At 41.1% G+C, this 27,246-nt stretch overlaps 2 protein-coding genes across 6 annotated transcripts in view; one reads left to right on the top strand and one right to left on the bottom strand.

Annotated features, from left to right (window-relative positions):
• Positions 1-183: 183 nt before the first annotated feature.
• On the bottom strand, positions 184-9,807 carry cacng6b (calcium channel, voltage-dependent, gamma subunit 6b). Of its 5 annotated transcripts, none has more exons than XM_035409245.1 (5): positions 9,646-9,807; positions 6,184-6,600; positions 2,647-2,721; positions 2,416-2,553; positions 184-1,929 (listed from the first exon to the last, which is right to left on the bottom strand). In XM_035409245.1, exons 2-5 carry the CDS (start codon positions 6,566-6,568, stop codon positions 1,709-1,711), a joined length of 819 nt encoding a protein of 272 aa, XP_035265136.1. In that variant the 5' UTR covers positions 6,569-6,600; positions 9,646-9,807; the 3' UTR covers positions 184-1,708. The 5 variants fall into 5 exon arrangements, with proteins under 5 accessions (XP_035265136.1, XP_035265311.1, XP_035265223.1 ...); XM_035409420.1 differs by having other exon boundaries at positions 6,184-6,544; positions 9,646-9,805; XM_035409332.1 differs by lacking the exon at positions 9,646-9,807 and adding an exon at positions 8,533-8,620 and having other exon boundaries at positions 6,184-6,544.
• A 1,651-nt stretch (positions 9,808-11,458) lies between these two features.
• The window catches only part of LOC118230221, a 249,467-nt gene continuing 233,679 nt past the window's right edge, over positions 11,459-27,246 (top strand). Inside the window, exons 1-5 of the mRNA XM_035423076.1 lie at positions 11,459-11,618; positions 12,023-12,085; positions 16,354-16,650; positions 17,263-17,547; positions 18,135-18,431. Of these exons, the coding sequence (XP_035278967.1) occupies positions 11,459-11,618; positions 12,023-12,085; positions 16,354-16,650; positions 17,263-17,547; positions 18,135-18,431 (1,102 nt within the window). The remainder of the gene's footprint in view (positions 11,619-12,022; positions 12,086-16,353; positions 16,651-17,262; positions 17,548-18,134; positions 18,432-27,246) is intronic.

A 27,246-nucleotide genomic window follows, 5' to 3' on the forward strand; every position in this document is an offset into this window, starting at 1 on the left:
AAATAGCACCTACTGGTCTAGATTATCTCACAAAGAAAACCAGAGCAGCTGAGAAGTTTTGATGTATGATAACAGTAGAGTAAAAATGAAATGAGGTGGAAATGGAAGGGTTAGGATGAAAGGAAGGGAGCAGGGAGGAATTAAAATGGAGAGAAGGAAATGTAAAGGAGGAGAAAAGATATATTGAAAGAGTATGTGAATTTTAATGATATGATCAGTTTTATATATTGGAAAGGTGTCAAAACGTGAACTCAGACAATGAGGACACAGACAGTTCAAACTATTATTAGTTTACCATTTTTAGCATAAAAACATAAAAACACCAACCTGCTCAAAAGTTTCTTGCTGTATGTTAAACACTTTCATTTATAGATGAAATCACAGTTCAACCCAGAGAAACACAAATACATAGAGAGATAGAAACAGAACATTTTGCTAATATATTTTCGCGATTCATTCTCTAGAGAGTTAGAGAACATGACATCACAAATGAAAAAGCACTTGGATATATTGCAAATAAAATTGGGGTGGATTTGGGACACATTATGTAAGATTTCCCTCAGTCCCACCCCCCACAGTCACACTTCTCAGTAAAATATAAACATATATATATATTTGTATATACAGAGTTGTGCTTGCAAAGTGAGTTCTTCAGTACTCCGCCAAATATAATACTGTATTTTAATACATTTTACGCACACAGAATGTTCATGGCACTGTACTGAACAAAATGTGTACATGATATATAATAAACATTTTGCGCAAGGCATATGTTCTTCTTCATATTAAGGCTTTGGTACAGGTCATCTTGAATTACTATGAGAGTTTCTGTCAGTCTACAGTTCATAGCTGTCTGTATTTGTCACTGTCAGTTTTAGAAAGCGTTGTGCAATAGCAGGAATGGCCAACCCTTCTCTTGGAGAGCTGAAATCCTTGGCAATTTCTCTCTGGTCTAATGATTTATTATTAATACTGTGACCATACGGATATTTGGACTGACTATGTAAAATGTTGGACCAACCAAAAAAAAACAACAAAAAATAACAAAAAAAAAAAAAAAAAAAAACGGAAGATATTAGCTTTCTAGAACGAAGGTTAGCCACCTGTGGCTTATGATTCAGAGTTTAATGCCTGTGTAGTGCAGAGTGTGGTGCACAAAATCACTCTGCACGATGACAAGAACTACAGCAGAGGCGGATGTGTCATCAGAAAGGGCCATTAGAGGCCAGGTTCTTCACTAAGTCATTACAATTTAAATGATTATTGGGCCTGTAACCCAATAGATAACACCATGACAAATAAGTTATAAATTGTATGTGCGCCTAATAAAAATGCCTAATACAAATGGTTTTTATTTTTATTCTCCCCAGTTATAATTACATTTTGATTGACTGGCACCTCTTGTTGCCAGGCAGTAGCATTATGATGCAGTAAACACCACAATCTCAGAAGTGCCTCTGGTTATACAACACTGTTCGTAAAATGCATGACAGAAATTAAACATCACAAGTCTAATATAATGTATACTATGCTTAGGTTTTCCCAGTCCCTTATATATATATACAATAAAGCTATTGTAGGTGATTGTGTCTGTTTCTCTATAAGTAAATATAGTGTATCACTATCAGTCAGTCTGTCAGTACGTCAATCTATTTCCTAATTAATAATATGACACAACATAAAACACATGAAAGTACATTCCAAGCAGCTAGGTGGCACTGCGATTGTGAGGCAGGCACTTTTCCCATGGACTGTACGGGAGAGAGAGTATGATGAAGATGACTCCCGCCAAGATTACTATGGCTCCTGCTGACCCAACACAAGCTACTGACCAAGCGAGGTCATGGTGCAGTGGGACAGAATGGTCGCTGGCCAACAGGGAGAGAACCGACTGGTGGAAGACTATAAGAGACAGAAAGACCAAAATACCTGAGAGAGAGAGAGATAGAGAGAAAGAAAATTCATTATTACTTGAAATTAAGGAGGCCCACCTGATCTATGGTATGTTCCATTACTATTTTAACATTTTTTTAAAAAAAACATTGTATTTCATATGCTATGTCTTATTTCAGAAAACAGTTTGGCAACTTGGCAACATTTCACTTTGACTCTGGAATTGATTTAGAGAGAAACAGGGTTGGGGGTTGAAACAGTGAGAGCTGGAGCAGGTGACATGTCAGACATGAATTACATGGACATTTTTTCCACTGTAGCCTCCTGTGCACTCACTGCGTCACTCAGATACACGCCAGACTTGAGACAGAACACAAACGGCCAGTTTTTTGTGTGACAAAGACAGTCAAAAAAAGGGGGAGGCAAAAAGTGGCAACGTGGCATTGCTTACTGGCACAGTATTTTATGCCGACCGACGAGGACGTTTTGGAATCGAATGGGGTTAGAGACGCACAGTCTCACCTGAAAGGATGAAGCAGAAAGACGCAGGCTTCAGAAAGAATGGCACCCCTTTGCTGAGGGACATGGAGATGCATATGGATCCTGTGACCATCATGCAGAGACTTAGGAGGGCTAGGATGGCTGCTGCAATGTTCATGTCTGATGGGAAAACGGTTATACGGGTAAGCCCCTCAGTCTTCAGCTACACCATCACTACACAAGAACAAGTGACTGAACGACAGGCTGACTTACTTTTTGTTGTGGTCTTATTAAAAATGACTGCATTTTCTCCAGAAGTAAAGAACTTGAAGTACGTGCAATTCGATTCTGAAGGAAGAGGTGGGCACAGTTGTTAGCTCAAAACGTGTCAATGCATTTAACTCCATTCCCCATAATCCTCCAAAAGCATCATATTTACAGTGGTCCAATAGCTAGGCTTATGGGATGCCATCAAATGGGTTGCTTATAGACATGACACACACGTGGGAGGAGAGGGCGGTGGGTGTGTAAGAGAGAGAGACAGACAGACAGAGATGGTTAACATTGTATTCGACACACTCTCACTTTCTGTCCCTCTCTCTAGCCTCTTCCCTCTCTTTCTATATATAGACTGAAAACTGTGAAGTAGTCAGATTCCTGTCAGCTTTAGCAGTGCATAGTGATGACTGGCAACCTTGCAAGCCATATGGACACACACTCAGCGGGACAGAAACACAGACATTACACATATTAAACACAGAGACATGTAGGCAAGTCCACAGTAGAGCACGTAACGTGTTTAGTCCATGGAAATTCAGACAGTCCATGATGAAAGGACAGACAGCTCACATCAGTCCACAGATGCTGACAACCATTCAAAAATTCTAGGAAGAGGAGTCTTTAGTCTTTTAAATAAATTTACATCAAACCACATAGCCATGTTACCACCTAAAATCACATAACCACTTAATTATATAAGATAAGCCTGATTATATTTACATAATGGTAGATACAATTTTGACTTATTTAAGTTTTAAGACACAGACAATTGTGCAAACACAGAGCCATGAATTAAGACACTCAAACTCATAAACTTGACTTCTCTGTGGAGCAAGCATATATAGTATGGAAAACATACCTTGAAATATAATATATTGCAATTTAATATAGTAATACAATATCTGAACAACAAACAAAAAAAAAATAAAGTCATCCAACACAGGTGCAATCTATGCTATGGGAAAGCATTTCATTTGTTATTGCAGGTCATTGTATCTGCCAGATAAGTTACAGCAAAGAGAAAATGGACAGGTGCAATATGACAATACAAAAGCACTTTTATGAATTTACTGTATATGGAAACAAATGAAGATGTGCACAACATGATACAGTCACTGTGAATGTATTCACCAATATAATATGTTTCTATGACAAGTGTCTTGTTTTTCTTTGAGCAAACACTGACCAATTAAATTCTTATAATTGCATACTGGGCACAAGTTCAAAATTGTCAGCCTACCCCTGAACTTGACTCTATATTTGTGCGTGCATGTGTGTGTATGTGCGTGTGTGTGTACGTGCGTGCGTGCATGCATGTGTGTTTGTGTCAACTGCAATGCAAGCTGTGAATAAGACTACCTCCGCCACATAAATTATTGAAAAACAGATAAATAATTAAAATTAATGAACATAGTTATGAATTGCATTAATATTAATGATTGGTTTTTAAAGTATTGACAATTACTGATTTAAAAATAATTTAAACTCAAATACTATTTTGACTTTGTATATGATTTATGTGATTTATACACTATTGAATATTCTGTGTGTTGTTAGAAACCAACAGTGGCAAATGGGGGAGGGGAGGGGAGGGGGGCAGTGGGGATGTTAGAGAGATTCCAAGGAAAACTGACAGGGGCCTTCAGAAATATTAGAACATAGAATTAATAACCTTTTATTCATCAGTTATTGAAATTGACATTAATAGAAGACAAATGACTAATACAGCTCATAGGCTACCTACTAATGTGATTAACAAAGCAAACTGAAACAAAAATGTCTCAAATTTCCAGATAGACAACATTCATTTTATATAATTAATGTTTGCATGTTAACTCTGAAATATATCACAATCGTTCACTCGCTAGTGTTAATTTTGAGAGAACAGCTCTAGGTCACTTTTCTCTCAAAATGATATTCAGGGAAATATAATATTCTGGTCTTATTTCTTCATGTAAATTTGTCTGAAATTCTAATATATAAATAATTCAAATGTCAAAAATAAGGAGTCAGCATACTGTAGGTGCAATTACAAAACAATTATACAATGATGTATTTTTCCAGATTTAACCAAATGCTACGTAGAAATACAGGACTTCTATTAACCTATTTCGGGCATAAATGTAATCTGGCATATTTTTGATGATTTAGTACATGGCACATTTCAGACTATCTAATAAATGTTTCCATTCGATAAAAAGACACAAATTTGTCTAACAAGCAATAGGTGCACTTTATGCTATGAAGGCAATTTTATATGGAAACAAATTATAGCCTACATTCACTGTGATGCTCTCAGTTATGGCCTACATTCCATCTAAGTGTAACACTCTAAGTTATGGCTTACACTCAATCTAACTGTAACACTCTAAGTTATGGCCTACATTCAATCTAACTGTAACGCTCTCAGTTATGGCCTACAAGTTACAATATTACACCAGAAGAAATAGATATAAATATTTTAAAGGAGAAGTTTTCTGATTCAGTGACATTCCATATCTTTGATTATTCGATTCTGTTTATTTTCTTTCTGTCTCATTAAAACTGGATCTTATGAATGTGAAAATGTCTTATAAAGGAACCGGTACATCTGTGTAATTAAGACCTGAGCACGATTTGCATGTACGTGAAAGGGCACTTTAGTATGTCTCCTAGTTACACATATGTTCCACATTCATACACTACAGATTGACAAAATTTCCAGTGATAACTCAATGTTATGAAAACCTTACAGCAGTCCAGCACCCTACTCTCTTCTTTTGCATTTTTATATCTGCGATGGTTGTGCAAAAAATCTTTTCTACAGAAGACCTTGTGCCATACCTCATAACCCATAGCCCCAGCCCAGGACCAATTTAGGTAAAGTCACACTTATTGCCCACACCTAGCCGTACGCAACATAAATCACCTGGCCCCCATTCAGTAATGTATGCAATAATCTGCTGCCCTTGACCCTGTCTGCAACAGTGATGAATGTGACATGACAGAGTGCCCCAGAGTGACGTTCCTCTGAGCTTGCAATGCAACATTGTGGCATTAGAGAACTCATCTCCAGCACGCAGTCCGTTCAGACTTTCTCTTCGTGGACTGAAACCCTGTGTTTTATGGTCTTCCTGTCCTCTGTCACAACGCTCTCACACTACAACACGGCAGTTATTCTACTCTGCCACCCTAGTGACCTCACAGTAACACTGCAGTCGCTATACACTGTCACTCTATGCTGTAATCTCTCTGCGACATTGTAGCATTGTAGTCATTTCATATTGTCGCGATAATCTCGCAGCAGCACTGACATCTATTTATACCGCAACCACAGGAAGGCTGCAGTAATTCCGTGCGGTCACCATGGTAATTCCACAGCAGTCATTCTGTTCTGTCACCATGGTAACCTCACAGCAACACTGCAGTAACTCTGTATCATGACCATGGTAAATTGACGGTCGTACACTGCAGTTGTTTTTATATTCCTGTCGCCATGTTAATCCCACCGCAGGGTCCTAAAAGAAAGTGTGTGGTGAGGAGCATAGTCACCTCCAGGCAGATCGGCAGGCCCACAGCTCTCCCTCTCCGGGTCGATGTCTGACACCCACAGCGTCCGCAAGCAACCTTTCCACAGGCCGTAGTGAGCGGTCAGACACGTCTGGTTGTTGTAGAAGCTCTTGGGCGGGGCCAGCTCCACCCAGAACTCGGTGCCCACGCCCAGGACGGTCAGAGTCACGCCCACGATGGCCACGAAAAAAGCCAGCTTGATTTTTCCCTCCTGGCTGTCGCTCATCTTGGACGCAGCCTGCGCCCTTCGCTTCGCGCCGCGGCTCCCCTTCAGCATCGTCATCGCCGTGGCCCGTGCATCTGACGGACCCATACCCCCAGCTCCTATCCTCCCCTCCTCTTCCTGCATGAAGAAATTGGACCACATGGCTACTTCTGTGAGGTTCGCCAAAGCTAAAACTGGGGTGTGGAGAGGGAGAGGATGGTATAAAGGGCACAGAAGGAGTTAGACTGCGTCAGAGGACGGATCTTTAAGGAAGGACAGAGTCGGAGACAAGGCTGGGAACAGAGGCAGGAGGACAGGAGAGCGATGGCACAAGGGGGTCAGAACGAATGAATAATGAATAACGAAAGGCAGGGAGGGAGAGACGAGATTTTTAAACTGAGGGAATGTTGAGGGAGCGGAGGGATGGGTGCATGGATTTGGTGGCAGTGGGAGAAAAAATGCTGAAAACAATTTTCCAGAGAGAGATGGAATAGAAGCTAATAGTTGGAAGCAAGGAATGGATTTTCAGGAAAATGTGGGTTGCTGGGGGAGAGAGGGGAGGCCTAAAGGAGAAGGAACAGACAGGCCAGAAAGAGGATAACAGACAGGAGTGGTTCAGGAAAGATGAAAAGGGGATAGAGAGAGACAGAGAGATGGGGGTCAGGTGGTGAAAGGGGCGGGCAGTGGAGGAGGTGGAGAAGATGGAGAGATCAGTGAGAAGGGGAAGACAGAAGCAGAGGACAGGGAATTGGGAGCTAGGACAGAGATAGAGGGAGAGAGGTCATGCAAAAGGTGACATCAGGCTGTCATTTATTTTGAAAGCCCTGTAAGACAATGAAAAAGGGGAAAGAAATCATCAACAATGTGGAACAGTAATTTAAATCTAGTCTGGCACATCAAATGTTTCATATACTGTCCCACTGGGATTGATAATACAGGTCCACTGATCCACTGAGAAATATGACCCACTGCAGCAGCAGAAATATTACATTTCAGTGTTTTCTCTGTGACTGTGTGAATATAACTATATATATATATATATATATATATATATATAAATAATAATAATAATAATAATAAAAATTATTATTATTATTATTATTACTCGAAACAGACAGTTGGCTAGCTCGGTTAACATGGATTAAAACAAACTCTTTTAAAGGAGACAACAGTGTCCTAATCTCGTAGCATGCGCGACAGAGGTGCTAATATTTGAGCGACTAGCTGACTGATATAGGACTGTGGTAATTAACACTGAGCCAGGGGAGTCAAAGAGACTATGAAGTAAAGGCACAAATGCTACGTACGCAGGCAGTGCCCTGAGAGAGATTACAGTGCAATTAATTGAGGCCTTTCAGTATTTAGAAATAACGCTGCTCGACTGACAGAGGCACATTTTTGCCCCTCTCAAAATGGCGGAAAAGGAAATCCGTTTTGATAGAACTGGCAGCCATTGTGGAAGAGATCAATTATCTCTGTCATTCTATGACTTCCTATAGCAGAGACTGCCATGACAGATCTAAACAGGCACACAGATGTGGTTATTTTTATATTTTCATTTCAAACACTGGGATAATGGACCAGATTTGTATTATATTTTAAATGATATTGACAATAACAACCATGGCTTTACACTTGTTACATTTGCAGCTATTTGAGTACAATGCACAAAATTGACAGCCGGCAGTAATACATTATTCTCTCTGCAAATGAAAATAAAAATTGTAATACTTATACACTATGTCATTTCACGTACATTTGCGCCAGAAATAGAGCAAAGCTGCAACAGTCTATCAACAGCGCACTATAAATAATACAATTATTAATAAAGAATTGCAGTAGACTATCTATACTGAAACACCTTATGCATTCCAGCAACAGTATTTCCAACATTATTAGTTCTTTTAAGTGAGGTATTCATAGAAATGTTTCACCAGCTCAAAACAAGTTGAACTGCTAGCGATAGAAATTACAGATGTGGTAAAAATACAACAGCAAATGTAAAAGGAAGCACAATATCACAGACACACAATTTCTTGATATTAACACAACTGTAAAACCTTGTGCTTCAGCCTCTACCAAGACCCCCCCTACCAATAGCCACAATCACAAGAATTATTGCTGACCTGTTTGGTGTGTGTTGTTCAGTTCCGAGTGAAAGACACACTTGAAACTTAATGGAGGGAGAGGGAGGGGGAGGAGGGAAAGAGAGAGTGATAGGGCGGAGAGGGAGAGGGGGTGAGGGACAAGGAGAGGGAGAGAGAGAGAGAGAGAGAGAGAGAGAGGGGAGGGAGGGGGCGTAGGAAGGTAGGGGATTCTGTGCGGGTGCGTGGGAATACAAGAAAATGCCTCTTTGTCTGATTTTGTGAGCACTGCCTGGGCATTTTGTGCGCGTGTTCAGGCGGCGGGGTGACAAAACGAATCTGCCTGCGTGGCTCTGCCTTTGTGCAGAAAGTGTGTGCGCGTGTGTGTCAGTCTGACCGTGCGTGCGCGCGCGCGCGTGTGTGAGCGCCCGTGTGTGTGTCCCTTCTATTTTCGACAACCACCTGTTAATGACATTAAGTACGAGCAAGAGTGAGAGTGAGTGAGAGACAGAGAGAGGAAGAGAGAGAGAGAGAGAGAGAGAGAGGGACGAGGGAGAGGGAAGAGGCAGAGGGGAGGGGGCAAGTCGTACTGTTTATATTGGGAAATACAGAGGAGGGTTAGGGTTCTATGGCAACTGCTGATATTGTGTTAATCAGAGCGAGCAAGAGAGAGCTTGAAAGCAAACAGCAGTATCATGGGGGTGTTTCACAGAGAGGGAAGGAGCGAGAGATCGGTTTGCTTTGGTGGGGTGGGTGAGGTGAGGTGTTTTCCTCATGACGACCTTCTCACTGCAGCCAAATTATAACATGCACTGGGGAGCACAGAAAGGCTGACTTTGAGATAGCAGCAAGCAAAATAACAAAGAGGAGGTTTTAATAGTGGTGGTGGTGGGTCGGGGTGGGAGGACTTGCTGGGGAGACTGCAGTTTAAAGCAGGAGATATACACATTACCTTTAAGAGGAGCACAAGAGGACTTCTCAAAAAAAAAAAAAAAAGAAACCTCAAATGGTCCAATGCATTGTCTCATTGCTGTCCAGTTAATTTTTAATATCTCTTTCAGGTATTACAGGCATTTAGCAGACACATATATATATTGGAGCAATGCAGGCATTTAGCAGACACAGATATATACTGGAGCAATGCAGGTTAATTACCTTGGTACAACGGCAGTGTCCTACCGGGGAATCGAGCCTGCGACCTTCAGGTTACAAGACAAACTCCTTACTCATTCTACTTCGCCACTGCCCTTCTCTTCCACTGCTCTCTTTCCTCCCTCAAGCTCACTGTGAGTACCCATCCCAATTCACGCAATTTGCTCCCTCTGACACCACCCCAAGACAGAGACAGAGATTTAAGGCCAAGGGCCACTGTAGCACTCCTGTATGAGCTTAAAGTTACAATCTCGAAGATTTCCCTTTCATTCTCTTTGGCGGTACCAATGGCGAGAAGCGGTAATTGCAGGTGTGTTTTTGGACCTCACTTCCCATTGATCCAACCGGATCCAACCAGTGTCGCCGGTGTGACGTCAGTCATTTGGCACCTGGACCACGCCAACTATTACACTTATTATTTACTGAGTAAAAAATGGTTGTTGTACAAGTAACGTTATGTACATACTCATTCATTGTCTAACATTAGGCTAACTTAAGCTGTCTTTACCACTGCCGAGTCGGGTTAAAATGCTGTAGCAGACCTGGGGTAGAATTAATAGTGATGATCAATTGTCACAAACATTCTTTATCCACCTTTTGCTCGGTATGAACATCTTTACAATGCAGAGAAGAATTCGCGGGATTCGCTGTGGCTCGTGCAATTATGTATCTCGTGCACAATAAACAGTCTTTTTCGTGAATGATTGTGTGATATTTTTGAAACAACTGCCTTGTTTCTGGTTTTGCTAGCTAAACTGTTCGAGAATAAAGCTGTCCTGGTTGTTAGATTAGCAATCAGAATAAGAAGAATAAAACAAAAACAAAGGAGATTTAATCAAAAAAGGGCATCAAGGCTGAAGGAACATATGAGGAAGTGTAATAAAATAATAACAACGCTAATCCATACCTCCGTATTCTTTTATTTAGTTTTCTCCGGCTTGACATCTTGACACAGAAATCAGACCCGGCTCTGCTCCACCTATACCCCGGCTTTATTCCGATCAATATATTGATGAATTTGATGGCAATGTAAATAACGGTAACGTTAAGGCCAGTTCAGATCAATGAACTGGCCTTAACCCCCCCCCCCCCCCCCCCCCCCCCCCCCGACCTCTTAACCCTCCTATTATCTTTGGGGTCAATTTGACCCCATTCAATGTTTAACGTCTCTAAATAAATGATTGACGTCATTGTTTTTGCTTCATATTTTATGACTTTTCCTAATTTAATGGGGACAACTGGGTAAACATAAAATAAACATGATGATATGTTTTCAATGTCCTGTACACGGGGCGACATAGCTCAGGAGGTGCGAGCGGTTGTCTGGCATGCGGAGGGTTGCCGGTTCGATCCCCGCCCTGGGCGTGTCGTAGTGTCCCTGAGCAAGACACCTAACCCCTAACTGCTCTGGTGAATGCGAGGCATCAATTGTAAAGCGCTTTCGATAAAAGCGCTATATAAATGCAGTCCATTTACCATTTACCATTTTGTACGCATTGGTGTTCTTTGGGGTCAATTTGACCCCAGGCTGTTTTAGCTGTATAAAACATATAAGAAATATCAACATTTTACACAAATTTGTTTTGGTTGTTTTGGATGATTTTGAGGTCACTATAACATGCAATTTTATAATCTTCAAAAAACTTCCCTCTGCTTTAGGGCCCTACATAACCATACCTGTAGTAGTGCTAGAACCACTGAGAGTTCACACAACATAGGGGAGGAGCAGGAGTTTTTTTACCTGGTTAAATGAAGCTTAATAATAATAATAATAATAATAATAATAATAATAATAATAATAATGATAATAATAATAATGACCTCTAAGAAAAGGTTTTCTGTCAATGAGGTTTTGCCACAGCTCTTTGACAGTGAAGGCGACATAGAGGAGAATGTGTCTGAGACAGAGGATAATGTTGAGGAGGACCCTGATTATGAGGCATCCTCCTCTGATGAGAATGAGACCCAGCAGACACGTTACCTTCCAAAAATGGAAAGTTATTATGGTCCCTCTTCCCACTTGAACGACAGGGTAGACTGCTAATGTCATCAAAATGGTTCCAGGCCCCACCAGATATGCTGTCAGCCATGTCCAAGACATAAAATCAGCATTTGAGCTCTTCGTAACACCATCAATTGAAAAAGGACTTGAGATAACAAACTTAGAGGGGAGGCGTGTGTATGGGGGCAGTTGGTAAGACTTGGAAATGACCCACTTGCAAGCCTACATTGGGTTGCTCATTTTGGCAGGAGTCTACAAGTCAAAAGGCGAAGCAACAGCAAGCCTTTGAAATGCTGACACTGGAAGGGCAATATTTCCAGCCACCATGTCTCTAAAGACATTCCATGTTTTCTCCCGTGTCATACGCTTTGCTGACAGAGAAACAAGGCAGGTCCGATGACAGCGTGACAAACTTGCAGCAATGCGGGATGTATGGGACAAGTGGGTTCAGCAATTACCCTTTCTTTACAATCCAGGCCCCCACGTGACTGTGGATGAATGTCTGGTTGCGTTTCGTGGGCGCTGTCCCTTCAGACAATACATACCAAGCAAACTGGCCAAGTACGGTATCAAAATATGAGCAGCATGTGATGCACAGAACAGCTATGCCTGGAATATGCAGATGTACACTGGTGAATCCCCTGGGGAAGCACCTAAAAAAATCAGGGCACGAGGGTGGTACTTGACATGGCTGAAGGACTGAATGGTCATGACATTACATGTGATAATTTTTTCACATCGTATGCCTTTGGTGAGGAACTGCTGAAAAGGAAAGTTACCATGTTGGGGACAGTGAGAAAAAACATTAAAACACCAAAAAGATCTTTCTTTCCAATTTTAGGTCAATCAGTGAGATTTTATGGTAATTTGCATATTTTTTCATAGTCGGGTAATAGGTATTCTGGATGTATAAGGGGGGGTCGGGGGGGGGGGGTTAATTTTAATTTAAAGGGCTATTTAGGTAGTCAACAAAGAAACATAAAGTACCTGAAACAAACTTGTGGTAACAATTTCAATTATAATCATTGTCTGGAGGTTTAAATTGCTGGGGTCAAATTGACCCCAAGGATAATAGATGTTAGTAAATTTGAAGATAACAGGAGGGTTAACGCTAGGAGACACCAGAAAAAACAGTACGCAGCTTGAAGAGCAAGCCTGTTGCGTTAGCTCCGCCTACCCTCTCTGGCGGACCAACCACTGATGGGTGATGGAAAACGCGTCACTATCTATGCGCCGCTTGTGATTTTTTCCCGGGAATATCGCCACAGACACCCAGTTCTTTAATCATCAATTATAATAATAATAATAATAATAATAATAATAATAATAATAATAATAATATAAAAAGAATAATATAAATTAATATAATAAGAGGCTCAATCACCATTGTGTTACCCAATTCAGCGATAGATAGTGACTTAACAGACATTTATTTTAATGAAAATCTTATTTATTATTACTTTAAAATTGAGAAGAATTTGGGAGAAATAACCAGCAGAGGGCACTAGCATTAAAAGTTACAGCGCAGTACCAGAGACATAAATTCATTTGAGGCTGGACTCACCACCGGATGCATGGTATAAGAGATGGCAAATGCAGGTCAGGATTCAGTTAAAAGCTCGATAAAACCCAATAACTGGAATATCTGTTGGGAAACATTGCTGCGAGGATCAAATGATGGATGCACCACGAGAGAAATGCCGTTTCTGAGAAGAAAGCTTCCATACATTTAAATCCGCTTTCACGTCTCTAAGATCAAAATAAAACCAGCTGCTTAGCTCACAATGACACTTTAATGAATGCCTCGACTGCCAGTTTGGAATGAATGTGAAGATTCCAGAAAATATATTTTTAAAATGAAAAACTCCTGCATCAAGGCATACAATATCATACATTGAAAAGTTACCATTGGTGCCTAAAACGTTTTCTTTGATAGAAGTGAACCCCACCTGAAGGAGATCTTAAACATGATCATTTCTGTAGCGTCCTGCTGAATTCCTTTGGACCCTCATTTTCAAAGCCTCCTCTTTTATGGCCAGGCTAAAAGCCTTGACCTATGACATAAAGCTTTCCACAGGAAACAAATGTAATTCAGAATAAGCAGGCAACACAATTGGAGACGTGATCAAACAGAGATCTATAAAAAACAAAAAAGGGTTGATTTCACCACTATGACGTGCTTCCTCTGTCCACAGCAGTGGCCTTCTCTGTGTGGGTGGTTCACACGAAACCAGTCTGCAGTGGTTTGTGGGTGATGGTTCCAAAGATCTCTCTGCAGTCACCATTGCTCACGCCTGAGCCACAGGCTAAGCCACCCTCATTTTCATGGCTATACATAGTAAAATGTTTATTGTCCAATGTAGTAATGCTAAAATGCAATACATAGTAATGCAGTTACTCTAGCAACGTTTATGTGTCCAAATGGTATAAAATATGCATTCGGTTAGAGCAGAATTGACACTAAACACTTTTTCTTTGTATGGATTGCAGCACTGACTGCATATATTCTACTGTTGTGAGTTTAAAATGTAGTTAGGGAGGTTATCCTGTGCATTGTTGTTGAGAAACACCACTTTAGCAAATAACACCTGAGGAACATTATGCTCCTGATTCAGACCATGGCCAAGATGCATACATTTTAAATCAGATGTTTCTAATTTCATAAACATTTCCATACCTTAAACCCTAAAAGTCTTATAGTGGGGTCACTGAATTGTATGAGCCAAAACAGCAATGATTTTTGCTGTAGTTCATACAGTTCTTTTTAAAAAATTTTTTTTAAATTAAACCTACAGTAAATGGGTCAAACATAAATACTGTGTTTAACCAGTGTTAAACCAGTAGCATATCTCCATCAATTATCAATGGCTTTGAGTGAGCTCAAGAGATGAAGCACAGCACAGTTTGATGACCCAGTGATTTATATGAACAGGGATAGCCTGCAGTAGAGACTTGTGGCCCATGCATATGAGAGGGTCTTTATATAGCTTATCTATGGGGACGTTGTTTGGCAGTAACATGAGGAGGCAATCCTAGAAACATGTATCTCACTTAAGGACTGACTGGCGAACTGATTGAGACCCACTGCAGTGTGCGTGCATGCATGCACGCATACACACATGCATGCATGCATGCATACATGCGTACATACTGTACATTGGGATGCCATTTTTAAGTTCTATGTCTTTTCTTAGAAATGGTACAACATGTGTCTTGCTTGAAGTCTTGCATGGTTTTCCTGTTACACAAATATATGGACAACTTCCTCATTCACATCACGTTAAAAAGAGTCTAAAACTCCACATCCTGTTGTCATTCTGACTTTGGTCTACAAACATGTTGTCACGTCTCTCCTTTCTTCTCCTGCTCATCATCATTCTGCTGGAAAGTGAGTGCTCTTCTTTTTTGTCTTCTCAGTTCTTAATTTCAACTGTCCAGGAACTCTGTTACAAATAATTCAGAAAGAAATCCATGTTTTCTGGTGTGACAAAATAATTACAGAAATCTTAAACTGAACAAAATGCGAAACCTGCATTTCCTGATAAATTTGTACTAACATCACCCTCTTCTGGTGGGCTCACTACAGGTCTCTGTGGACATGCTGAATCTCCAGGTTAGTAATACTGCAATTATTGCAAATAGAGAAAGCTTGCTTGAAGAACAGAATTATTAAATATGTATGTTATAGATCTATATTTTTTACCAGCTTGAAAAGGTGTGAAACCCTCTTTGGGGTACTAGATCATAGCGGTGTGGCTAGAAACAATATGTAGAAAGGCCTGTATTAAAGGGCGTTCATGATTTTAGATATGCAAATAAAAGAAAAAGTTGGTTAAGTGCGGTAACTATGAGCCCTGGTCTGTTACGAAAATGAAACCGCCACATCCACAATGACTTGGTGTGATGGTGAGTTCTCACAGTGAGGATGTCAGTGGGCCTGAGAACTTCCCCAAACAGCAAATCTTATTTACTATTGCAGTACAAAATTCTCTTGAGAAGATTATTATTATTATTTTGTGTGTGTGTGTGTGTGTATTCATTAAAAGTCCATTAGGTTTATGAATGGTACTATGAACAGAGAGTGTGGTAGTACATTAACAAATGATTTGAAAAGTTTAATAAATGATTATTTGAAAAAAAACTGCATCACCAAAATATCCCCCATTTGCCAGATAATAAACACATTTGGTGTTGATAGCAGTTGCCTTGGTCATTAAAAAGATTCAAATGGACTGCATATATATTAAAAGTAGTTCAAGATAAACTTTCATGTACAGATAATTACTAGGCAGTATAAATATGCAATTTTAATGGAAGGGAATTTTATTTTAATGGCTCATTGATAGGCACTATGTGAGCACAGTAATAAAAAGGTGTTTTCACAGATCTTAAAGTGCTTTACATTCCTATAAATATGGTGCATACATGATGCACAGTCTACATATCTAGATATTGACCATTTTGATCTTGATCAAGCGTATCAAAGAAAAAAAGAGTGATTCACCATCAACATTATATCACACTGCTGCCTGTTTTCACTTAGAGCAAGTCATTACACATGTGCAGAGCTTAATTACCTGCCAGATATGTGTGTGACAATGAATAAATTATGATGCTGGTCCCAAACAATGTATGCCACCTCTGTAATATCCTTCTTTGAATGATTTGTATTGTATATGGTGAGCATCATGCATGTCTCTTCACGACAGGAAAGCTGCAGAAACCAGACATTTCTGTGGACAGATCTGTGCAGAACAGTAGGGTGGTTAACATTGTCTGTAAGACAAAGCGGCGAAACCCCATATCTAGCACTAATATCAGCTGTAACCTGTACATTGGAGACTCATCTGAGCCATTCAGAAGCACATGGACCACAAGTAAACCTGTTTGTAACTTTGAAGTGGATATGAGTGACCTGCAGAAGAGCGACAAGGTGAGCTGTGATTACAGTGTGAACACAGACCCTCGTTCTCCTTCTCCACGCAGTGACAGATCCCTTGTAGTAGGTAAGTCACTCTATAAATCTCAATCATACTGGTACTAAATAAAGCTGAGGGCTGCCAGGTTGCCCTTGCACTGTTCAATTTATTTATTGATTTATTTGTTTTGTTTATGGTTGTGTATACAAGACAAGTATATTTAACCTAACAAGTACATATAGTTCATTATACAGTTCATATTTTGACTAATATCAATTTAAGTTATGTAATCTTTCATATATTCTCTCTTTATATCAAGTTTTACTGTACATAATTTGCCAAAATATAATTACATTGCTTTGATCAGCTGAAAACAAACTGGATAAGCGTGTACATTCAGCACTCATGTTAAATGATGTACCCAATATTGCTGTAATTCTCACATGCTCCTACAGTGCCTTGGCCGTAACTTCAGCTTGTTTTTATTATCCTTGCTATATGTTTTGTAGTTCCTACAAACTCATTATAAATATGATTGTGAATGGGCCCCAAGGAAAATCTTACTTACAGCAAAGAAACAAAACGGAAGTGGAAGTTTGTGGTCAGATGCTGTATGAAAGTGCCTACAATACAGCTGTTTGAGTGGAAAATGAAGCATAACTGATGATTGAAACTAAATGGATCACTGAACTTTTGCAGGTAAACTGTCAAAGGCAGAGTTAAAATTGAGTCCTACAGTAATTCGCATAGAGGAATCAGTGAATCTGAGGTGCAGCAGACCGGACTCTTCCCCTGCATCCCACTGCACTTTCACCACTAATCAGAGAGGACCGATCAGTGGCTCAGACTGTGAGCGCTCAGTCACTGGAGCTGAGCTGCTCAGTGGGAGTCACAGTGCAAGGAATGAGATCACCGTGAGATGTTTCTACAGTCTGGAGAGAGGACCAGCTCTTCATAGTGACCCTTTGAAAGTAACTGTGCTGGGTAAGAATTCATCATTCTGAAATATGGAGCCTGAAATAGGACAGCAGATGTTAAGGTCAGTTAATATATAATAAATAGACATTTCTAAATGGATGTTTCTGTAAAGAAATGCATGACAGAAAAATTATAAATAAATCATTGGGGGGCCAAAGCCTTTCTGAAGGCACTGTATGGTTGTGTGTTCGCTGGTGTGTGTGCGTGTTTCTATGCATTTGTGTACATTTCAGTCTGGAAGCAGTTGCACAGTGACACCATTTTTGTCTTTTTGACTCTATACTCCAGAACATTGGATTTGAAATGAAACAATGAAGATAAAGGTTAAAGCACAGACTGTCAGTTTTAACTTCTGTCATACTAAAAGCCTGTTTCTGGCTTCCCATAGACCTAATGTTTCACTTATATAAAACTAACCCAATCAATGTGCACATGGGGTAAGGGATGCAGCTCAGTCACTCCAGCTCCTCCTGCCAGATCCCTACAAGTAAAACCACCAGGATGCTCATGCACATTTAGCCACAGGGAACACAATCAGGACTGTGACCCTGCAAATGCATTTCTCTGCATGTTGTATTATTTGTGTGTTCCAGATCTGAGGAAGCCCAATATCTCAGTCTCCACAGAACACATTGAGACACGCATTCGCTGTGAAGCACCACCTGACATCACTGGAGCTATTTTCTTCCTGTACTACAACAGGAGTATAACACATTCTAAGAGCACCCATGCTGGAACAGAAGAGCGAGCTGTCAGTTTCACTGTCCCCCGCAGCTCTGACTCCACTCTGACATACTGCTGTCGCTATCAGTTTGAGGCCATCAACTCTAAACTGAGTGACTGTGCTGAAGCTAAGAACAAGGACCAGAGTGGAAGAACAAAGGACCAAAGTACTGTACTCTTCTTTTCTCTCTGCAGTTTATAAACCACACATGCACACAGTTAATTCTCAACTTAAAAGACAAGCGATTGTTGTATTTTGGTCCTTAGTGTCAGGTTCTGAGGTAGGACTCAAAAGCAGTCCCGAAAAATCAGGGAAAAACTTGGCGGTTTATTATGACACAACAGAGCAGCAGAATCAGCAAAGTCTCGTAAACCACAGTCCAGGCGATAGTCGAAAATCCAAAACAATCCAAAAATCCAGACCGGCAAAGGCACAAAACGGGTACTGAGATCAGGACAGAAAGACAGGCAAGAATTCGTAACCAGAAGCAATAGTTAACAGTCAGGCTAAAATCGTAGATGGCGAAAAGCGGGCAAAAGTCAAAAACCAGGAAGTACCACTAGACATAGAAAATGGCTGGAACAGCACAGAGTAACACAAAGGCACGATCTGGCAAAGACTAACCAAGCTAACAGAGAATATATAGCTGGAGAAATGAGTAAGTGAGTTGCAGGTGGAGACGGCGGCAGAGGCTTGATTAAGTAATCGGCTGAGGCAGACTGGCAGGAATAGAGGGCGGAGCGTGGATGGGAACCAGGAACTCAAGGGATCTGAAACAAAAGCAAACACCATGCGTGCACCCACACACAACTCATGCACACATACCAAAAAACAAAAAAGTGAAACACAACGGAAACTCAGGCAGACGTCCTGACACTTAATCATTATAACTGGAAGTTATGCATTGACATTGACTACAGAAGATTTATTCATATATTTATTCATCCATTTATTTACTCAGATTTATTCATTCATTATTGATATTCAAAAGTCCTCCTCTGATTTTCTATTATATGGCTGGAAACCCATTGCACTTGCCATGTCCCATAAATGAGATGCCAGGTTATAGTTTTAGAACTAGATAGAATGAGTGGAGTTAAGGTTGTTTACTATAAGAAGCTGCCCTGCTGCTCTGACCCCTGTGGATAAATTATCCCCTAAGTGAAAATATATTATTTAAAATATAACCAAATTTCATTAATGTTCATGTTCTTTCTGCCAACTCGCTGTTTTTCGCCCCCTTCTCCCCCGGTCTCACCGTCCCAGCTGTCACTGGTTTACCATCAGCTAAGCTTTTCCTACTGCCACCAAAAATAACACTCTCACTCACGCCACACAGAGACAACATGAAACGAAATAGAAAAGAAACAACTCTGAGTGGTCGACAGGCCACACCATGCCATGCCACTGGAGTGTTTTCCTCATCTACAATCTCTCCCTTGACTGTGCTCTTCCCCCCACTTTTATCCTCATTCAGGTGCACCCCATTCCCTCATTAACCAACTCCTTCCACCTAATCAACCTTGCAGCACGGTTCCTGGCTCACAGACGACTGACATTGCCATTGGCTTGCAATGTACTAGGAGCTGGAGCCCATATATAACAATGAGGTTCTATTTTGAAAAACTGGCAAAGATAATTTCACAGCAGAGTTGCATGATATGTTCCATGCATCTGAAACAAAGCTGATATCTCAAAATTTTCTGTGGATTCACAGCATTAACTGTCTTGTAGTTTTTCCAGTTTTTATTCTGTCAATAATTTATTTATATGATTTACTTGTTGAACTGTGTTAGACCAGATATTTGGCTGTGAGGGGTTCTTTTGTCTCAATGAAGCACTGTGGTTAATTGCGTAAAAACAAAATAAAAGGCCACAGTATGTACTAGGATATGTGGAGATCTAGAATAACTCCCTCAAAATGTGAAAGCTGGTGCTCATTGCACTCAGTGTCTAACTCTCCTCAAATCCCCTTTACAAATTTCAGCCTGGTTGAACACACCAGCGGGTATTGGAGTAATTCTCACAGTGATTGTGATCCTCCTGGGAATGACAGGAGCCGGTCTGTACTGGATACACAGTGAGTCTTTCTGATGGCTGCTCTGTAGTGTGCACTAGTCCTGCGTTTCTCAAGTGTTGGTGACCACTCTATAGCAAGAGGCCATAAGTAAATGAAATGGTTAGCATTTGATTCGTTTATCTAACCCATACTACAGGCTGCAACACAGTGATTGTTTAATAGACTAGCACATACATGATTTTTAATGTTATATCGTGGATGCAGCTGTTAAGTAGTATAGGGATATTTAATCATTGTAAGAATTACGTTATCATCATGAATCTGTTTACGAAACAAGGCATGTTTAATCTGAAATTCAAAAATATGCCACAATGAAATTGGAAAACATAAAGAATTTATATTTAATTTTTCATTTTGGCTGTGGGCTCCGACTTGCAAATTCCTGTGCTAGTCCAGTCATCTTTAAGCTCCAGTGCTGAGTGAGTTTCATTGCTTTGCAGCCAGTAGCATTTTCAGTTATACTAACAAGATTACTCATGATCAGTGCAACACAACTAGTCTGCACAACATTCAATGATTTTGACTAGCCAGTGATTTTAGATAAAGCTCAGAGCTTCAACATATTGTGACATGAGAATTACAGAGTTCTACAGTGACATTTTTTATCAAAAATTAGTTATATACTGTTGAATTATTTATAAATAATGTTGATTTCTTTACATGTGCGGTGTCAAAAATGTAAAAAATCTCTTTGTTCTTTTTCAGGAAAAAGGAAATCTAGTGGGTGAGTATTTTTTTTTCTCTGTCATGAGATGAATTTATAGAAATAAAAAACATGCTACCATCTTCTCAGTCCAACTGTTACATGGTGTCTGCGCAATCGAACTGAAATTAAGAAATTTTATTTGCTCAGTCTGATGCTCTCATAGTTTCGGTACACGACCATGACTGTAGGTCCTATAAAGTATATCTCTAATACAACAATTGTCTATGTTGTTCAGGCTGCCCACAACTCCTAACAATGACGCTGTGTGTAAGTACCTGTAATCTTCAAGTCATTTCTTTAGCCCTTATTTCAGCTGTTCTGCATGTAGACATGCTACCTGCTACCTGCTACCTGCTACCTGCTACCATTACATTACATTACATTACATTACAGGCATTTGGCAGACTCTCTTATCCAGAACAACGTACAGCAAAGTGTATAACCAAAACCAGAAACAAGCATGTTGAAAACCCTAGAGGGAAGTACAGTTCCAAGTGCAGGGAACGACTGCGTAGTTTAACTTGGACCCTGTAGGTTAATTTGATTAACACAACAAAAAACAGCAACAAAGCACTCTATGCAAATAAAACAAGCAATAGTTATTGCACTTGTGCCTACTCAACTAAGTCAACTAAGATAAACAGCTTACCTAGCTACAACCCTAAGATTATATAGTCATACCATGTTACCTATTTTTAGCTCTAGTTTCAGCACAACCTTCAAAGCTGTTGTTGCTGTTATAAACAACATGTGATGTACACTCTTTTGCATTTGTGCTGTAGACACCACTGTTGATGTGTCCAAGGGAGCAGAAACCAGCGATGCCACAGTGAGTACAAAACGACAGCAGGATAAATGTGGTACTGAAATTAAGGCCCAAAACGAAATATTAAATAATCATTCAGGACGCCACTGGCGATTTCTGGGATTGTTAAATCCACTGTACGAGGACTTCATTGTAAAGCTGGACTTAATTAATAAATTTAACTACTGTACCATTGACATGTAAGTCTGAGTCACTGCACTCTGCATTACATCTGCCAACTGTAACTCAGCTATGTGTCTGTTGATGGAGCTGCGTCATCCATCTTTATAAATATGTGTCTTATGCTGTGTGTCATGTGACTGGGCTAGTGACTGGGTGCCTCTCTCTACCTAGTCTCCTTCTGACGTGACTTACAGCACTGTCGCCCACCTTGCTCCTCAAACGACGGCCTTTCAGGCCCAACAGGACAACGTGGTGTACAGCAGTCTGAAGACGGACTGAGGAATTCATACACAAAACACAGGAGTCCTTTTAATCTTTATGATGTACTCTGATCAAGAGAGTATCAATATATTTATGGGTGTGCACAATTAGAATAGAAATATTTCTTTTAACATTCTTTGACAATACCTTGTGAATGTCATTTGGATTGTTAATCTGTTTTGTTAGTAGTATCTTTCTTTCTTGCAATGTTGTTTTGGGATTGTACCCCCAAAGCAGAGTTCAAACTCACATGTGAGAATAACATAGAGAAGAACTCTTCAGACAGTTATTTAGGGGGCATAACTGCTGCACTTGGAAAGAATACATTCTGTATTGTGCACAATACAGAAATGTGTTTACAATGTTATAGACCGATATTGCACAAAAGTACCCGGCTAACCCAAAATAACTGCTGACTGCTAACTGGGGCCCATCCCTGTACTGAGAACCAATGCTTGGGGTGCAAAATCCCTGGTGGCGCCCCCTGTGTCTCTCAAGTACACCATTCATCAGCCACTTTCAAAATCATAGTAGGACCCCTCAAATGTGTTTTTTTACCTTTCATTTTGTTTTAAATGTATAGTGTGTTGAGACTTTTGTGAAATGCCCTTTAAATAAATGGTGACCATTAAAACCCTTACAGATAAACCATGCGTTCCATTACATTACATTACATTACATTACATTACATTACATTCATTTAGCAGACGCTTTTATCCAAAGCGACGTACAAAAAGTGCATTTTCATGATCGTAGACAACTGCTGAACACGGGTTCAGTAAGGTACAATTACTTATTTTGTACAGCTATTTCTAGCCGAGAACAATGAACACTATCCTGGTCTAACATCTGCAAAGCCAAACTAGGCAGAAGAATAAGCTACAGTATTAGGACGAATACAATTTACCAAGAAGTGCAGGGATGGGGCAACATGTAACAAGTGATAGGAAAAGGGTTTTTTTTTTTTTTTTTTTTTTTTTTTAATATATATACAGCGTGGTGGTGGTTATTCTAGGTATAGTCTGAAGAGATGAGTCTTCAGGCCACGGCGGAAGATGGATAGTGAGGGGGAGGTTCGGAGAGGGACGGGGAGTTCATTCCACCACTGGGGAGCTAAGGTGGAGAAGCTCTGTGATCCCTTTGGGCGGGTGGGAGGGGTTGCAAGACGCCCTGCTGCCGCAGAGCGGAGTGGTCGAGCAGGCACATAGAATTGAGTCATGTCCTGCAAGTAGATGGGGGCTGTCCTGTTGGCGGCAGTGTAGGCAAGGGTCAGGGCTTTGAATCGGATCCTGGCAGCGACCGGTAGCCAGTGAAGTGATCGCAGCAGAGGAGTGACGTGGGAGAATTTGGGGAGGTTGTAGATGAGTCGGGCAGCGGCATTCTGAATCATCTGTAGTGGCTGTATGGCACAAGCTGGCAGGTTTGCAAGGAGAGAGTTGCAGTAATCAAGGCGAGAGGTCACCGTAGCCTGTACGAGCAGCTGGGTGGAGTGCGTCGTCAGGTATGGTCGAATCCTCCTGATGTTGTATAGGAGGAATCTGCAGGACCGTGATGTTGCCTTGATGTGTTCCTTGAGGTCCAGTTGGTCATCCAGGACCACCCCCAAGCTCTTGGCAGAGTGAGAGGCAGTCACTGTGGTGCCATCAACCGTGATTGAGAGTTCACGAAGCAAGGAGGTTTTGTATGGGAAGAAGAGCAGCTCAGTTTTGTTGAGGTTGAGCTTCAGATGGTGGCTGGCCATCCAGGTGGAGATGTCAGCCAGGCAGGAAGAGATCTTATCATTGATCTGTGTGGCCGAGGGGGGGAAAGAAAAGAAGAGTTGTGTGTCACTTGCATAACAATGATAGGAAAAACCATGTGAATTAATGACTGAACCAAGAGATCTGGTGTATAAGGAGAACAGCAGAGGACCCAGTACAGATCCCTGCGGCACTCCCGTAACAAGTGGATGAGAGGCAGAGGCAGACCCCTTCCAGGTGACCTGGTAGGTCCTATCTGCAAGATAGGAAGCGAACCAAGACAGGGCAGTCCCGGCAATTCCCATCCCAGCCAAGGTGGAGAGGAGTATTTTATGGTTGACCGTGTCAAAAGCTGCAGACAGGTCAAGAAGGATCAGGACAGAGGAAAGGCGTGAGGCTCTTGCAGTGGCAAGTGCCTCCGTCACAGCTAGTAGTGCAGTCTCTGTTGAGTGCCCGGATCGGAAGCCAGACTGGTGAGGGTCTAGCAGGTTGTTCTGATGGAGAAAAGAGGTTAATTGTTTAAGAACTGCTCGTTCAAGGGTTTTGGACAGAAAGGGTAGAAGGGATACGGGTCGATAATTTGCTACATCGGAGGGGTCTAAGGTGGGTTTTTTGAGTAGTGGGGTAACACGAGCCATCTTAAAAACAGAGGGAACATGACCAGAGGAGAGAGAGGAATTAACAATGGAAGACAGATAGGGAAGGAGCTCGCTGGAGATAGATTGGAGAACTTTAGATGGGATGGGGTCAAGTGGACAGGTGGTTGCGCGATGAGAGGTGATGAGTTGTAATACATCGGAGTCCTCCAGCATTTCAAAGGAGGTCAGTGTGGCTGTGGGGTTGTCCTGGGGGGTTGGGGGGCTCACTGGATGGGTGAAGGAGTTCCGGATTGTAGCCACCTTTCCTTCAAAGGCGGCCAGAAAGTCATCAGGCGGCCAGAAAGTCATCAAAAACCAAAACCACATATGAATATCCCACATTTCAGCTATAAAAATAATCCCACTTCAATGATGAGAGCAGGAAAAAAACCTATCCTATTTCAAGTCACGCTTTGTTTTCACATGTGAGAATTGTAGTTCACATTTTCAAGTCAGGGATGTGAAAATGTGAAGATGCAAATGACTCAATGCGACCTATGTTCTCTTCACATGTGCTAAAAAGTCAAGCACAGGTGAAAATGTCCAGTTTACAGCAGTAAAATTATGAAACCACACAGAGATGTCTTCCTAAAATAGCTGTTCATGTTGTAAGTATTCACAGACAATAAATTATGCAGGACACAGAATTAATAGAGCTTTATTGTGCCAAAAATGGGTATTATGATGAAATTTCTATAAGATTTTTTCCAACAAGATACTTGTGAAGACCTTCTGGGTGAAAATTGAACTGGTTAATTGTGTCATAGTTCTGTGGTTGTCTGCATCTCCCTTTTTGGGCCACCAGATGGCGGCACTTCAGTTTATAGTTCTGTTCTTTTACCCCGTTTAATTGTACTATTGTTTTCAATTATTCAATTATAGTTTTTTGATTGTCTCGTTTTCCCTTCCCTCTCTGTGGCCTGATTGTGCATTGTGCCCTCCTGTGTCTCGTCAGTGTTTTGTCTATTTAAGTTCCTTTCTTCCCTCACTCAGGTGCTGGATCCTTTTGTATGTGTTTCCATGTGTACTTTTGACTCTGTGTATTGTCTGTCTACCCTGCCTCAGTTCTGTTTTGGATTTCTGGATTTTTGTTGTTTTTGCGTTTTAAGAATCCTTGCTTTGTCTTTTTTGGGATTTGTCCTGCGTGGCTTTGTTTCTGACCCCCTTGGTTTTTGTTCTATTTAAAAGTAAAGTTCTGTTTGGATTTACCCCTTTGGTTTTTGAGTTTCTCTGCGTTTGGGTCCATTCCCTCGCCCCTTCCTGACAAATTGGACTTTCCTGGTCCAAGCAATGGTTCTATCCCGCCTGGACTACTGGCATCTGCCACCAGACCCCTGCAACTCATTCAGAATGCTGCGGCTCGTCTGGTCTTCAACCTCCCCAGACACTCCCACATCACTCCCCTGCTCACTACCCTCCACTGGCTGCCTCTTATAGCTCGCATCAAATTTAAAAAATTGGTCCTAGCATACCAGGCAGTCAAGGGATCAGCCCCAGCATACCTCCAAGATATTCAAACCCTACATGCCAGCCAGATCCCTCCGTTCTGCTACCTCAGGACGCCTAGCACCTCCCCCTCTTCGCACCTGCACTTCCAGAACACGTCTCCTGTCTGTTCTGGCCCCACGATGGTGGAATGACCTCCCTGTGGAGGTCAGAACAGCTGAGACAGACCCATTTCAAACGACGACTGAAGACTCACCTCTTCAGGCTGCACCTCTCCCCATCCCTCCCTACCCCCTTGTAAATGACTAGGCTTAGGGTTGTAACTAGGCAGCTGTTTCGTAGGTGACTTGGGTACATTAACTGTCTTAACTACTGCTTGTATTTTTTTTTCATAGATTGCGTTGTTGCCGTTCTCGATGTGTTGGTGTTAATCAGTTTAACCTTCAGGGTCCAAGTTGAACTATGCGGTTGTTCCCTGCACTTGGACCGGTACTTCTCTCTAGGTTTCGTCATACTTGTTCCTGGTTGTGGTTATACACTATGTTGTACGTCGCTCTGGATAAGAGCGGCTGCCAAATGCCTGTAATGAATTGTAAGGAGCTGTGCTCCAATGCAATTTGTAGTTGGCAGTTTTTCAGAGAGGCATGACATGGTTCACTTGGCTTGTTCTGGCACTAATGAATCACAGTAAAATGTATTTAATTCATTAAAATATAAATGTACAAAATTGTGAATCCATTTTTGGCCTGTTCTCCAGCCCTAGTGTCTCATTTCTGTCTGGTAGTGCCTAATTGTTGCTGTATTAGTTTCATCTGTTCCCCTGTGTATTTAAGCTCCTTGTTCCCTCCTTGTAGTTGTTTGATAGTTGTATAGCTGCTAGCTATTCCATGTCTAGTCTTATCTATTTGACTGCCTTGCCTTCTCCTGGTTCTTTTGTTTGTTTTGTGTTCCATGTTCCAAGTAATAGCCTTTTTATTGGCACTTACCTCTGTTTCCTGAGTCTCTCTGCAGTTGGATATCCTCCCTGAGCCTGGTGATAAACGTATGGCTCTGAGGGACAACAATTGTGTAATGGTCTAAATTTAAATTCTATTTAGAATTCTGCTCAACAAGTAGGGTGTAC

This window comes from Anguilla anguilla, chromosome 1 (genome assembly GCF_013347855.1).
Source record: "Anguilla anguilla isolate fAngAng1 chromosome 1, fAngAng1.pri, whole genome shotgun sequence".
Taxonomy (NCBI): Eukaryota; Metazoa; Chordata; class Actinopteri; order Anguilliformes; family Anguillidae; genus Anguilla; species Anguilla anguilla.

Coding starts and splice junctions, on each gene's coding strand:
- cacng6b (XM_035409245.1), bottom strand. CDS start 6,568: ATGTGGTCCAATTTCTTCATGCAGGAAGAGGAGGGGAGGATAGGAGCT. Junction 2,722..6,183: donor GCCTGCCGATCTGCCTGGAG/GTGACTATGCTC, acceptor CTCTTCCTTCAG/AATCGAATTGCACGTACTTC. Junction 2,554..2,646: donor TAATAAGACCACAACAAAAA/GTAAGTCAGCCT, acceptor TTTTCCCATCAG/ACATGAACATTGCAGCAGCC.